The 14,832-nt window shown below is 45.0% G+C and overlaps 1 protein-coding gene across 2 annotated transcripts in view; it reads left to right on the top strand.

Moving 5' to 3' along the window:
- FRMPD4 (FERM and PDZ domain containing 4) overlaps positions 1-14,832 on the top strand; it is an 874,018-nt gene that overhangs the window by 829,499 nt on the left and 29,687 nt on the right. For both annotated transcript variants that reach the window (XM_045290765.1, XM_030885770.2), the window contains exons 7-9: positions 3,182-3,289; positions 7,735-7,866; positions 13,504-13,623. In XM_045290765.1, the coding sequence (XP_045146700.1) occupies positions 3,182-3,289; positions 7,735-7,866; positions 13,504-13,623 (360 nt within the window). The remainder of the gene's footprint in view (positions 1-3,181; positions 3,290-7,734; positions 7,867-13,503; positions 13,624-14,832) is intronic.

Raw genomic sequence — 14,832 nt, 5'->3', positions numbered from 1 at the left:
GGTTCAGTCTGAGTTCAGGGTATTGGTAGGGTTCAGTCTGAATTCAGGGGATTGGTAGGGTCCAGTCTGAGTTCAGGGTATTGGTAGGGTTCAGTCTGAATTCAGGGTATTGGTAGTGTCCTGTTCTCTCCAAGGCTCTAGGAGAGGATCCTTTCCCATCTCTTCTAGCTTCTGGTGGCTCCCAATCGTCCTTGGCTTATGGCAGTTCCACTCCAATCTCTACCTCCATCTTCATCTGGAGTTCTCCCTCTGTGTCTCTTCTCCTTTTTCATAAGGACAGCAGTCAAAGTGGATTAGGGCTCACTCTACTCCAGTATAACCTCATGTTAGCTGATTGCATCTACAAAGACTTTATTTCCAAATAAAGTTGCATTCCAAAGTGCCTCACCATGTCTATTTGGGAGACATAGTCCAACTCATAATTCACCCACTCATGGTCCAAGTGTACTAATCAAACATACTGTCCTGGGAGCAAATAGGCCAATCTCTCAAACCATCACGAGGTTTATGGGTCAGGGCCTGAGGCTATCACTGTGCTACCCTGGGAACATTTCAGTTCCAGCCTATCATCTCCATCTTCCTCTCCCACACCATGCCCCTACATACCTCTCAGGGCCTCTTTCATATCAGGATCTGTTCTATTCCGCTCAGTGGATCTTCATCACTCTGGTCAAAGTTATAAATGATTCACAAGCCTGTCCAGGTTTATGGCTGGAAGGTTCCCAAGAGGAAGCTTGCCTTAAGCAATCAGTGTATCGCAGAAGCTCAACTGAAAGTTGCCTTGCCTATTCTGCCTGGAGCTTCCTAGGATGAGATTGGATGTGCAGGCCCTGTATGCATCTTTAAGATGCTAGCACCTGCTGTGGAAGTTTCAATTCATTCTTAAATATAGAGGGGCCTCGCCAATGACACACACATTTCTCTAGTTCTTTAAGGCTTCCTCCCACCAATATCAGGACCCCAGTTCTACCTTACAAATCCGGCTAGACCAGAGCATGTACATGGGTACAAATAAGAACTGGAAACACAGGGAATCCAGAACAGATCAACCCCTCAGGACCAATAATGAGAGTAGCAATACCAGGAGGTTAGGGGGAAGGTGGGGGGAGAAAGGGGGAACCTAGCTCAATGATCTACATATAACAACCCCCCCCCCCAGGGATTGACAAACATGGGTGAAGAGAGACAGCGGACAGTGTATAATATGAAAATAAAAATAATTTATAAATTATCAAGGGACCCCGAGAGTGCGAGGGAGGGGGAAAATGAGGAGCTAATACCAAGGGCCCAAGTAGAAAGAAAATGTTTTGGAAATGGTGATGGCAACATATGTAGAAATGTGTTTGATACAATGGATGCATGGATTGTTATAAGAGCTCTCCAAAAATGATTTGTTAAAATAAAAAAAAAAGCATATATAGTGGAGCCTCTTGAGAGTGGCATAGTGTTTTAAATGCTCCACTGCTTACCAGAAGGTTGGCAGTTCAAATTCACCAGCCACTCGAGGGGAGAAAGATAAGGCAGTGTTTCCATAAAGATTACATCTTTGGAAAGCCCACAGGGACACTTGGTTCTGTCCTGCATGGTTGCTATGAGTTGGAATCCACTGCAGGGCCATAGGTGTCATTTGAGGGAGCTGGTGTGAGGACCTCTCTGGGAGTCATTCATCTCCTCCCGCCCCCGAGACCTCCCCACAGGCCTGTGTCTGGTAACAACTTCGCTCCTCAGCCTTTGGGGTCCTCTTCATTCTCAATCTCCTCTCGTTCTCCTAAGTCACTGTGGGCCAGTTCTTCTGAACTTGGACCCAAGCAGATTCAGTGAATTCGGAAGTAGAAAATTGGGAAATCCACGTGAGTGGGAAGCAAAGAGAGGAAAATCAAAGGAAGGAACAGGGAAAGAAAGGAGCGTGTTACAGCGAAATGTGGAACTGAAATTCCCAGCACCACTTGGAAGATACTGGCAAATCACTGGCATTCTTGTAACATCATCTGCCTCCATCTGTAAAACAGGTCAAGAGTTTCATGATTGCCGAGTTTCCCTCGACTCCTGTGACTCGGTGGACAAGTACATATGAATGTTTTAGTTCACTGCATGGACCCTTGGGCCTAGTTGACAAGTGCTCTTGTTCTCAGCTCTGTCAACTCTCTCATTGACCCAGCTGCCCTTGAGGCAACTCTGATTTATGGTAACCCCATGCATCTGATAGAACTATGCTTCATATGCTTTTCAATGACTTGTGTTCAGAAGTATATTACCAGAACTCTCTTCCATGGTGCCTCTAGGTGGACTTGACCCTTCCAACATTTGCTTAACAGCAAAGCATTTGCACCATCCAGGGACACTGATCTCTCACTAGTTCCAATTAAAGAGAGACAATTCAGAGGAATGTGTTTTCATTGCATACTTTTGTACCATGTCTCAAGCTGACATCTCTTTGAACCCCTATGTGTGTGTGTGTATGTGTGTGTTATTTCTCGATCGCGAGTTGTTTGTTACTCATATAATGTTTTACTCTATTTCAACACACCAACCTACCCCTTGTACTTTCCCTTCGAGTTCAAAGAACATTTCTAAATAAGGTAAAAATCATTTCACACAAAAACTTGACACTTGAAGCTGGTTCAGATGCTGTTGGGCATCAAATGTCATTGTTGCCAGGCCTTGATCTCCTCAAGACACCGGCTCAGCTACTATTGGGGCTAGGAGCTGCAAACAGTGGGGATTAATCACAAAGGCATTATTTCCATAATTGATTTTTCCAATGGGGAATCTTCAGAATCGTCAACCTCCACCACCAATTAGTCTGATTCATTTTCATAGTTGCCAAGCCAACCAGGGAAGAATCATCATTTGGTCAGTGTGATTTTTTTAGTGCTTTGATTAGAATAACTGTAGGCATGTGCTGCCACATCTAAACTCACTGCCATTACCATTGAGTCGATTCCAACTCACGGCGATCCTGTAGGACAGGGAAGAGCTGCTCCTGGAGGCTTCCAGGGTGGTAAATCTTTGTGGGAGCAGAAAGGCTCCTTGTTTTCCCGCACAGTGCCTGGTGGGTTTGAACCGCTGACTTTGCAGCTAGTAGCTGAACTCATAACCCACCAGGGCTCCTTGCTGTCACAGCAGAGAAGAGAATTCCCATTTGACTGACTCACTTCTCCCCCTTTCTTTTGTTGAACAGGAAACTGTTAAGGACAATTCGCTTCTTTTTATGCCAAATGTTTTGAAAGTCTATTTGGAAAATGGGCAAACCAAATCATTCCGTTTTGACTGCAGCACCTCCATAAAGGTAAGCCGAAGCTGCTAAGCACTGTAGCCTGAGAGGCCACAGGTATTCGGGTGGGGGGACCTTTCTTCCAGAACCATCTGTTTTTCCCCCCAAGATATTGCTGGAAGCTTCCATGTAAAGTAGAGCGGGAACCCTTAAAAACAATCCAAAACAAATAAAAAATGCTTAAACTAAGAAGGCACTGCTCCATTACATTTTAACTGCATTTTTCCATGACTACTCAGACCCCTACCTCTCCAGGGAAACCCATGGGAACTGGAACTCGCAGGGCCTGCCTCTTTTGCCTGGTCTCCCCAGATGTCCACCTTGGACAGAATGGAGTCGGACCATGGCGGGTCTGCTCCCTGTTCGTGGGAAATATGACAGGTTTCTGCCTTACATGGGCTCTGGCTTTTGAGGGTTTTGCTGTAATGGGCTATCAGCGAAGAAACGCTGGCGTCAGTCATCTCAATGCGCCTGCAGATTCATTAAAGTAATGTGACTGTCACCAAGAAGGCTTGGCGCTCTGCCCACAGCCAGCATGATAGCTCAGCCAAGGAAGATGAAGACACCAGCTGTTAATTGAATAGCTGCGATGTGGGTGGCCAGCAAAAAACAAGGGCAGGGCGAGCATAGCGTAAAGACCACACTTACTCCGCATGGCTGTCGCCAATTTCATGCAGACAATGAAGCAAAGGGCCCGAATGGAGCCTGCTTCTTAGGAGGCGCTGGGAAGGAAGAGCCACAAAGCACTCCAACTCATTGGAGCCGTAGGTGCGCTTGACAGAGTGAGTAGTAGTGGGCCAAAGCAGATGGGCTTCTGTTCGCATGCTCCCTCCCTGGCCAAGAAGAGTGTGTGTTCTCTTTTTTCTTAGGGAAAAAAGTGTGTTCAGAAATGAATTGTTCCCCAATGCTCCATCAGCCTAAAACAGGGTTTCATCAGAGGGCACAGTAAAAAAGATTTTGCAGAAAGAACAAAAGAAGGGGGAGAGGGTACCTTGTGATGAGCTCTGGAATGATCCATCAAGAGTCCAGTGGGCTTCATGGGGAAAATGGCCACGAGTAATCAACCCCCAGTTGTTGGTTTTTTTTAAAAATTCACTGGCGTGGGCCTTCTGTGTAAACATTTCTACAAAGGCCCTTTGGCTGTGTGTACTAAAGGTTGCAGTGCCCACAAACAGCTTGTTTTGAATTGCTTTGAGTTGTAGTGATTTAGCAGGTAATAGAGCAGACAAATGTAAGAAGATTGATGATGGATCATTTCAATCATCCTTAATCCAGCCGAGATGAAATATTAACTTCCCTCCTACAAGACTACTAATTTTAAATGGTGATGACTAAAACAAATCCTTTTCCTTTTTTTAACTTTTTCTACTCAATATCAATTTACAGTAAGGTGTTAAGCCAATTACCGATCAACTAACTCAGGGAACAGAAAAGAAAAAAAGAAAGAAAGAACGTGTTTTCTAGTAAAGAACAGCTGGTAAATAGAATTAGGCTTTCTGGGCCAAATAGTCTCTATTGCAACTCTACCTACTCCTCATGGGGTGATCTGGTTAAGGTCCAGAGACCGGGTTCTTATGCAAACATCAGCATGGTGTGAAAACGGAGGATGACCACGTTAGATCACAAAATGGAAGATGACTCCACTATTGCATAACTGCCAAACCACTGGGAATTGGGGCCCAGCTCAGCGGACACATAACGGTAACCTTCCCAGCCAGTGGTACTCTTGCCTAGCTCCTCAACAGTCATTACTGCCAGACAGTGTAGTTCATACACGAGAGTGGGATAGCTTTGTTCACTACTATCGCAAATGCAAAATGTCAAATAATGACAGAGCTGATAAGTGAGGATAGGTGTACTCCGCTGTTTTGTCATGAAAACAGTCACAGACAATATGTCAGTGAGTGTTATGAGCTGATTTGGCGTGAGGGCCATCGTTTGCTGGTCCCTGAACCAACCCGTAGAACGACGTCATCACAACTCCCTGTGACTGTACAGCCTCGGTGTGCCTTACTGGCGGGCCAGGAAAGCACCTTGCTGTGGGACTTTCCACCTGACCTGAAGAGCTAGCTTAATTCCAGTACCTTTGCTATTTTTGAATCATTTCTTTTTGTCATTATTGTTGTTGAAACTGTGCATAGCAAAACAGTCGCCAATCCAACAATGTCTACTTGCACAATTCCATGATATTGATGAGATCCTTCAAGTTGCACACCCATTCACCCATTCACACCCTTTCTTCCCTAATTGCTCCACTACCATGACCCTGGACTCATTGTCCTCTAAGCTTCTTAGCTAACCTTGCCCATTGTTCTTGGCAAGGTAATACTCTGGGGCTTCCAAAAGTTGATGGGAAAATTCCATGGGCTTTTAATTCTATTTTTCCACGAACTTTTTGAAGTATCCCACCCCTTCTAGATCATTCTTGCCAGACATTCTTTACTAATAAAGCTAACACCTATTGCTTGGTCTTTAAAAGACTTTAGGGGATACTTTGGATTTTTTTCCTCCAGAAAGTCTGGAGTCTATGAGAATTTGAAATACTGTTGAACGTATTTCCTAACCGAGATGAATCTCAGTTGAAAAGAGTGTCCTGTTACTAGTGCCTCCGCCCTCGTGATGCCAGGAGCCCACCGCAGACTAAGTTTGGGCCCCCTGAGGATTACAGATAGCAATGAGATGACAGGGAGCAGTGCAAAGAGTTCAGATCAAATTAAAGGGAGCTGATCGACTTCCCCAACAGCCAATTATCACAACAGACACAAGAGGGCAGTGTGAAATAAAAACAATATCATTGTGAGAGATGGAGCAGTGTTTAATAAAAAGTGCCCAAATTCTTACTACAGAATCGCAACTGGGGGATACCATTGCTGTTGATTTTCTGGTACTCTCCGGGGTGATTCAGGAGAATGGTTTATAAAATACGTGTCATCACACAGCAGACTGCTTCTCTTCTCTCTGCCCTGGGCCTTGAACAAGAACTGTGAGACAAAGAATCTTTTTTTTTTAAATCCAACGATCAAAGCATGTATGTGGCATGTTGTTGGAGTGTTTAATGGGGCCTGAAGACATTGGAAGAGATCCCCTGAGCAGAATCAGAACATTAGAATAACCATCAAAAGAGAATTTTCTGGCAGGATTTCTCTCACTACGGACATTTGGGGCCAGGTCCTTTCTTGGTCGTGGGGGTTTTGTCCTGTGCACTGTAATGGGGTTTAGCAGCATCCCTGGCCTCCAACCACTTGTGGCCAGTAGCATGCCGTCCCCCGATTGTGACAAAAATATCCTCAAAATGACCAAATGGCATTGTGTGTCCAAAGTGCCCAGGTTAAAAATCATTGCTCTCATGTTTCTTAGCAGCAGAGGATACACGGCCTTGAGAAGATGGAAAGTTCAGCTACTACTAACCAAGTACATGAACAAAGAAAAGGAGAGATTGAGGAGATCGGTTTGGCATTGCAGGAAATGGGTCTGCTGTCTGTGTAACACCTCTCTGATCAAAAATGTTCCATTTCTGCCAAAGACTTCAGATTCATTGCTCTGTCTACAGAGATGTAGGATAAAAGCCAGTGTGCATTGTTAGGGGGTGCTCAAACTCGGTACCCAAAGAGGGTGGCCACAAATGCTTTCTCTGTATGAACTCATGGAATCCTTACCGTTCCAACACAGAGATGCTCACCAGACTCGGTGTGCAGAAGGGAGAACTAGCAAAGAAGTTAGCTGACTTGTCCCAACCACACTGCCCATCTGCAATAGAGCTGGGATTAGAAACCAAGTATTCTCTTTCCAAGCCCCATTTCCTTAGCCACTGCTCAACTTCTCTGACCAAGGGCAGGCCAGAGGTCAGCAAAGGTCTTCTGTGGGGGACCAGATAGTAAATATTTTAGAGTTTGAGGGCTGTATGGTCTCTCTTACCAACTACTTGCTCTGCTGTTGTATCACGAAAGCAGCCATCGACATCCATAAACAAATAGGCATGGCTGTGTTCCATAACAGTTAATTCACAAAAATAAGTGATAGACTATGGTCGACCACGGGGCTATAGTTTATCAACCTATGAGGACACCACTTTCAGAACTGGTTTGCACGTCAACCCACTTAGAAGAAAGTCGAATCAAACTAACTATGCAACCGACTGATAATCTTTCTAATTTAGGACTTCCTGTGATAGGTAGGCTCCTCCTCCATCTGTTGACCTTATTGCCTCCAGTTCTTGAAATCCATAAAGATTTTGGGTAGTGAGGAGAACTAGAGAAGATTTTGGGTGGGGAGGGAAGCCAGGAGAAGGGACCAAAGAAAGAAGGTCTCGTTTCTGAATCTTTAGGGAATCTTCAGAATCCCCCAAAGGCATACAATGTAAAGATGGGAAACCTTCGTTTCCTCCACTTTTAAGTCAAGGTAGACTTCACCAGAGAACCATCTTGACGTTAATCACATCTTATCAATGTTTCTCCTGTAAGGATGTCATCTTAACCCTTCAAGAGAAGCTCTCCATCAAAGGCATTGAGCACTTCTCCCTCATGCTGGAGCAGAGGACTGAAGGGACTGGGACCAAGCTGCTTTTGCTTCATGAACAGGAGACTCTAACTCAGGTCTGTGAAACTACACACTGCTGCTGCTGCTGCTGGAAAGAGCACGGCCGCCACCCCCACCTCAGAATTCCCCCTCCTCCTAGTCCTTTACCTGAATTAACTGCATCCCTGTATCCCTGCCAAAGGAAACACCGGAATCCAAAAAGGATTTTACACCCCAAGGTGATGTTTCCTGTTTTGTCGCTCTTTCATAGACTGGCAGTTGATCTCATAAACACACTTGTCATTCAAGAATTTGGCAGCTACTCATTGGGAATATGATTCTGGAGAATTCTCTTGCATGGTCTTGCAATGACTGGTTTGCCTGCTTTGAAAAATGGATCTCTAGAAACCTTTACAAAGAACCGGGTCTGAGATGATTTTACTTAAGCTGAAATCATCTGGCAGTTTTATATCTTCTGGGTACATACTGAGACTATTTTGGGAAGCCTGAAATCCCTAGCCCAGTCCTGCCCACTGGAAATATGTGATCCACCAATGTGTCCCAGTTCCTGGTCACCAAGATGCCACCCCCATCTGTTTCCTGGGGAGACAAACAGACTGCTTGGCTACTGAATTCAGCACAGCCCCATCCCCTGCCTCTCTAGGTTTAGGGTTGTTTATTTGGGGGGGGGAGGGGTGGTTCAGACTATGGTGGGATTTCAACAAATTCTTTATAGGTAGGAGAGCTCAAGAAGGAGCCCAGGGGACATAGCGATTATGTATTTGGCTGCTCACTGCAAGGTCTCTGGTTTGAATCTGCCAGCTAGCTGCTCCATGGGGGAAGCATGAGGCTTTCGACTTCGGTAAAGAGTCTCGGCTACCCACAAGGACAGTTCCGCTCTGTTCTAGAGAGTCTCCATAGTCAGAATTGACTCAATGGCAGTGGATGAGAAGAGTTCAGGGTTAAAAGAACTTTAAAATAAAATTTTATTGTGAATTGGATGAAGGCTTACAGAGAAGTTCCATTTCATATTCAACAATTCATACACTTTAGTTTTGTGTCACGTACTGTGGTCCCCACAATGAGGCATCACTTATCCCACATCCTCCTCGTGTTTCACATTTCCACTCCTCGTTTCCTAACCCGGCTGAACTTGACATTGGAGAAATGCTACCTTTTGATCTCAAATGGTTGACTTTTCTAAGATGTGCGTACCTCCCTAGTATTATTGTTCCCCATGACACTGTTAGCTAAAAGTTGAACCACAGAGTTGGTGGTTCAAACCCACCAGCTACTTCAAGGGAAAAAAGTGCTATGGTTCCAGGAGAGATTTAACAGCCTTGAAAACCCTATACAGGGCCACGAGGAATCAGAATTGACTCACTGGCAATGGGTTTGGTTGGTGGTTTGGTATAGACCTGTCTATTGGTTGACTGAAAAACTGAGCCAAGGAGTGAGTTCATTTCCAGACATGAAGGGTGACCAAGGACCATAGCCTAGGGGCTCTACCAGTCTCTATCGACCAGTTAACTTGGTTTAGCTTATGATTTTGTTTGTTTATATGTTTTTCTCCCACTCTATCCAAGACCTCCTAATGTGATCTCTTTCAGAGTCATGGGGTAGTCGGAGCTAGGCACCATCTAGTTCTGATCTCAGGGTGGAGAAGATGAATGTTCATGTGGTCTATTAGTCCATTAGCCTAATTGTTTCCATGTCTTCAATATGCTTCACCCTTCTTCCCTCCAGATAGGACAGAGACCAATAGTTCTACCGTAGACAGCAGCTCCCCAACTTTTTTTCTTATGTTCAATTTGATTTTTTTAATCATTTTGTTAGGGGCTCATACAACTCTTATCACAATCCATACATACATCAATTGTGTAAAGCACATTTGTACATTCATTGGCTCATCATTCTCAAAACATTCGCTCTCCACTTAAGCCCCCAGCATCAGGTCCTCATTTCCCCCCTCCCTCCCCACTCCCCCCTCCCTCATGAGCCCTTGATAATTTATAAATTATTATTTTGTCATATCGTGCCCTGTCTGACGTCTCGCTTCGCCCACTTTTCTGCTCCCCAACTTTTAAGACTTCACTCACCCAAAGGATGAAAAAACTCTAAGGAGAAGGTGTGAGGAGATGCTGGAAGGGGAGGCTGGGAGTTAAGACATCACCATACACAAGGAGTGGCAGAAAATGTCACCATACCTAAGTGCTCCTTGATTTGCTATACATCAGGTATACTTACACTCTGTATTCAGCTCAACTCAGCCTAATGAGTTAGTTAGAAAGTTGGCATGTGTGTAGATTTATATCCCTCAAAATTGAACCTATTATTTATACCAGGTATAAACCTACCTCTCTCTATATATTTGGTGATCTGGGATAGCACAAATGGTTAGGCATGTGGCTAATAACCCAAAGGTTTGTGGTTTGAAACCATACAGAGGTGCCACAAGAGAAAGGCCTGGTGATCTGCTTCTAATGGGTCATAGCCATTGGAAGCTCTGAGACACAAGGGGTTGCCATGAGTTGAGATCAACTTGATGGCAAGTGGTTTGGTTTTTCGGCTTCTATAGATGGTAAGTCCCTTCTGATGACTGCTTATTTTCAATGTATGCCAAAATACTCTTAAAAATAGATGACTTATTTTACACTCCATTAAAAAAATAAAAACCAACATGGCGACCCTAGAGAAAAAGTAGAACTGGCCCAGAGCACTGCCAAGCCAGTCATCTTCATGGAAGCAGATGGCCCTATCTTTCTCCTGCAGAGGCACTGTGAAACAACCTTTCTATTACCTTAACCACTGCACCACCAGGGCTCCTTTATGCTTCATCACCACATAAACCCAAACCAAACCCACTGCCATTAAGTCCATTCTGACTCATAGCAACCTTCTAGAACCTTTCGTAAGAACTCTGGTGGCAGAGTGGTTATGAGTTTGGCTGCTAACTGCAAGGTCAGCAGTTCAAAGTCAGCCAGTCGTTGGGAGAAGAAAGAGGCTTTCTACTCCCTTAGAGTTACTGTCTTAGAAACCCCAAAGGGCAGTTCTACCCTGCCCTACAGGGTTTCTGTGCCTTGGCATCTATTTGTTGGCAGCGAGTGATGCAGAATCCCTCAGGTAAAAGTATCTAGGTCTAAGGTCCCCTTAAGGGGGACCTTGAGACAAGGATTCAACTGCAACTGGTTCATTTGGGAGGAGATCTTGGTAAACACCAGCAGAGGTGTTGGGAAGAAAAGTGGGAAATGTTGGAAGCCAATAATAGATTTGTGGTGAAACCAGTTCCCACTGTAAGCAGCTGAAGTTCAGTCCTAATTGGGAATGTTGGGAGATCATGTGAATCACCCCTCAGAGCTCTCCCAATGGAGGCAGGAGGAAACTGAAGGCATTCATCCACCAACAGGCTGTCCATGCTGAGCTGTGGGCTGCTCCCAAGGGGCAACTGTTGGTCACCCTTGAGTTGGCTCTGATGTGTGGTGAGCCCACGGACAACAGAAGGGAATGTTGCCCGGTCCTGAACCATGTTCACGGTGGTCAGTATGTTTGTGTCCACTGCCATGGTTATTGCAGTGCCTTCCCACCTAAGGAGCTCATGTTCTAGCACTGTACTCGGTGGAGAGCCATAGCGTTTCATTGGCTCATTTTCAATCCTTTTCCTTTGTCTGTCTTGGTCTAGAAGCTCCGCTGAAACCTGTCCGTCATGGTTGACCCTGCTGGTATTTGAAATAGTAGTGCCATAGCTTCCAGCATTGCATGCCTGCCACTGTAGTACAGCGCTCTTGACAGATGGGTGGCCGAGGACATTTACTCCTCAACAGTTAAGATGTGTGCTGTGCTGGCAGACATTGGCAGGTGTTTGCAGTAAATAACCTTCCACTTAGAGCTATAAACACCAAGGGGACATGGGTAGACCACTGAGAGCCAGTCACTGTGAATCTAATGAAGCCTCAGCCTACATTTAATGAGATGATAGAACTGCACACATTTTGGCTGTTCCCAGCTATACGTTCACTCTGAACTTCCCTCAACCACATAGCTTTTTTGGGAAAGTTTCAAGCTGCTCTAGTTGGATAAAAATTCTTTTAAAATCTCTTCTGTGCCTGGTAACTGTATCTCTTCACCCAGCTTTATTTCCCATTTTCAAATCTCATTGAAAATGTGAGAAGGAAACAATAAGTCTGTTAGTGTGATGTGCCAAAGTTATCTTTCCAGAAGAAGCAAACCAACAAAAAATTGGGACCAAACCTAAATCACTCAAACTGAACTCCCTGCCATCAAGTCAATTCTGACTCATGGTGACCCTGAAGAGAAGGGTAGAACTTCACCTGTGGGTTTCTGAGACTAACTGTTTACAGGAGTAGGAACCCTCATCTTTCTCCCTAGGAGCAGCTGGTGGTTTCGGACTGTTGACCTCACAGTTCGCAGTCCAACTTGTAACCAGTATTCCACTAACGTTCCTAAATCAAATCCCTAGACCTCAAGCATTATTTCTAAAAGAGAAATATGATCCCAATGTCCAGAAACAAGTCCGATGTGTGCCTTTGAAATCACTGCATGTAAAATTGCCATCCAGAGGAAATCCATAGGCATGATGAAAATGGCAGTAGGCATAAGAAGCTACCATTTTTACCAATAACAAAAGTCTTTTTAAACTGTTCAATGCTGATTAAAATCCCAAAAGGAACTTTCCAGCAACTGTACCTGAAGTGTCGGTGACTGCATCTTAAGCTTCGATCTAGAAAATACTATCTTTTTTTAAATTAAACATACCACTTAAAAGTTGATGTTTCCAAGAAATGAGTTGGTGGTGATGGTTGTTTGTTGTTCATGGTTGCTTGTCTGTTTTTAGAGACTTTCAAAAATATACTATGCTATTTTTTTGAATCTTATTGATTTTGTTGTTGTGGAGCCAAGTATACAACAATTCACCAGTTTCTTTATGTACAATTCAGTGACATGGATGGACCTGCTCCAAGTGGGGCATCCATCCTTCCCTTCCTTTCCTGGTTTGTCCCTCCTTTGTTACTATAAATCCACTGCCCTCTAAGGTTTTTATCGAACCTTTCCACTTGCTATGGCCTATTTGATTCCAGACAGATCATTGCTTTTTTAATGAATAAATATTTCTGTTACACAGCCAATTAGGTTCCCGATTGTTCAATGCCATTAGTTACATCTTCTACCAAAGAAAGGCCTAGTGATTGGCTTCCATGTCACAGTCCAGAAAACTCTGTGGAGAAGTTCTATGCTGGAACACTTGGCATCTCCAGGAGCAGAATCAGCTGAAGGGCAATGGGTTTGGTCCAGGTGGTGGGGTGGGGGCGACAACCTTAAACCAGTGTCTGTTGAGGGTGTCTTTGGGCAACCTGTATGGTGAAGCTCATGTGCTGGACTCCCCTGCAGGCTCAGGCCAGTACTACCCTCCCCTAAGATCACCTCCTGGCCTGGTTGCATCTCCTTCCCAGACCTATTTCCCTCTCCCTCCGTGGCCTCTCCCAGGAGCAGTACATTCTTGCACACAAACCCTTGTCTCCGGGTTTGCATCAGGGATGCCTAGCCCAAGTCTCAAGATCTGGGCAGCTTTCAGAGACTGAGCATCTCTGGTAAATACTCAAAGCCCCTCCGGTATCCCCTGTCCTTTGCTGCTGTGTCTCTCTGCCATTTCCCAGTTGGGACTGAAGGCTTCTTGTGTGATTGTTCTCATCCTCCAGGTGACGCAGAGGCCCAGCTCCCACAAGATGAGGTGTCTTTTTCGAATTAGCTTTGTCCCCAAGGATCCGATTGACCTTTTAAGGAGAGACCCGGTGGCTTTCGAGTATCTCTATGTTCAGGTATGTGGACAGGGGCGCGTGTCGGACATTAGTGTGGGCTAAATTAACGTGGGGCTTCTTTTTCCTGAAGTCGTTCGTTTGGGGTCTTCTTTCTCGTTGGCACTCAAGTGTAATGGGCTATAAAGTGATCCTGCGGTGCTCTTTCGATGTCTCCTTTTCCTTTTGAACCAATTCCAGGCTTAGGAAAATGTGGCAAGAATATTACAAGAACTCTTGGCCGTATTAACCGCAGTGACTTTATGTATAGTGTGGGTGGAAGTTGTCTGTCACACACACAGTTTCATAGGTCCCCAGGAGGACGCTTCGCAGGGTTGTTGGAAAACATGAATGACGTGATCATGGAATTTCTCCAGCCACTTTTTGAAGCTCCCTCACCGTGAGAATGGTGAGACTTTGTGTCACTTACTTTGGCTGTCGTATCAAGAGGGTTCACTGCGTGGAGAAGAATATCGTGCTTGGTAAGACAGGACCAGTGAAACAGAGGAGCACCTTCGATGAGATAGATTGGCACAGCACCTGTAACAATGGACTGAGACACGGCAACGACTGTGAGGATGACCACGTATGAGGCAGCACTTGTGCTGCTGCACATAGAACCAGCTCAACAACCATCTGCCTCTGTCTGCCTGTGTATACATGCATATGCTGTTTGTTTCTGAAAGTCACTTACAATCCTACTCCTTTGCCCCCAAATACTTCAGTGTGTAATCCCTAAGAACCAGGGCACTTTCCTCCATAGCCTTGGACCATGGACAAAACCAGGTATGCACCTTGGATAGATTGCCATTATCTGCTCTACAGTGCAAATAGCCACATTTGACCAATTATCCCCAAAATGTCTGTATAACAGCTTTGCTCGTGAATAAGGTCCACTCCGTGACCTCAGCTTCCATTGCCTTGCCGTGTCTCCTCAGTGTTTTAGACCCGTGTTCAACCATGCTTTGACCTTCGTGGCCATGACAGTGCTGATGAGCACTGACCACTGTTTTGAAGAAGTCTCTCCATTTGGGTTCCTCTCTCATAATTAGACTAGGGAGATACCTTTGGGCTGGACACTGAGATATGGGGGATTTTGTGTCCACCTCAGCCCATGGCTTCAGAAGGCACAAGATGTCATGTGTCATCATGTGCCTCCTGATATCAGGTTGTCCCCAAAGGTAGCTTGATTAAGGCAGGTCTCCTGCAAATGGTTCCATTCTAAAGTTATTG

This window comes from Echinops telfairi, unplaced genomic scaffold (assembly GCF_000313985.2).
Source record: "Echinops telfairi isolate 266 unplaced genomic scaffold, ASM31398v2 ScPeMD7_53;HRSCAF=182, whole genome shotgun sequence".
Classification (NCBI taxonomy): domain Eukaryota; kingdom Metazoa; phylum Chordata; class Mammalia; order Afrosoricida; family Tenrecidae; genus Echinops; species Echinops telfairi.
The sequence above is the reverse complement of the archived record's forward strand: the minus strand, read 5'-3'. Positions and strand labels throughout refer to the sequence as shown.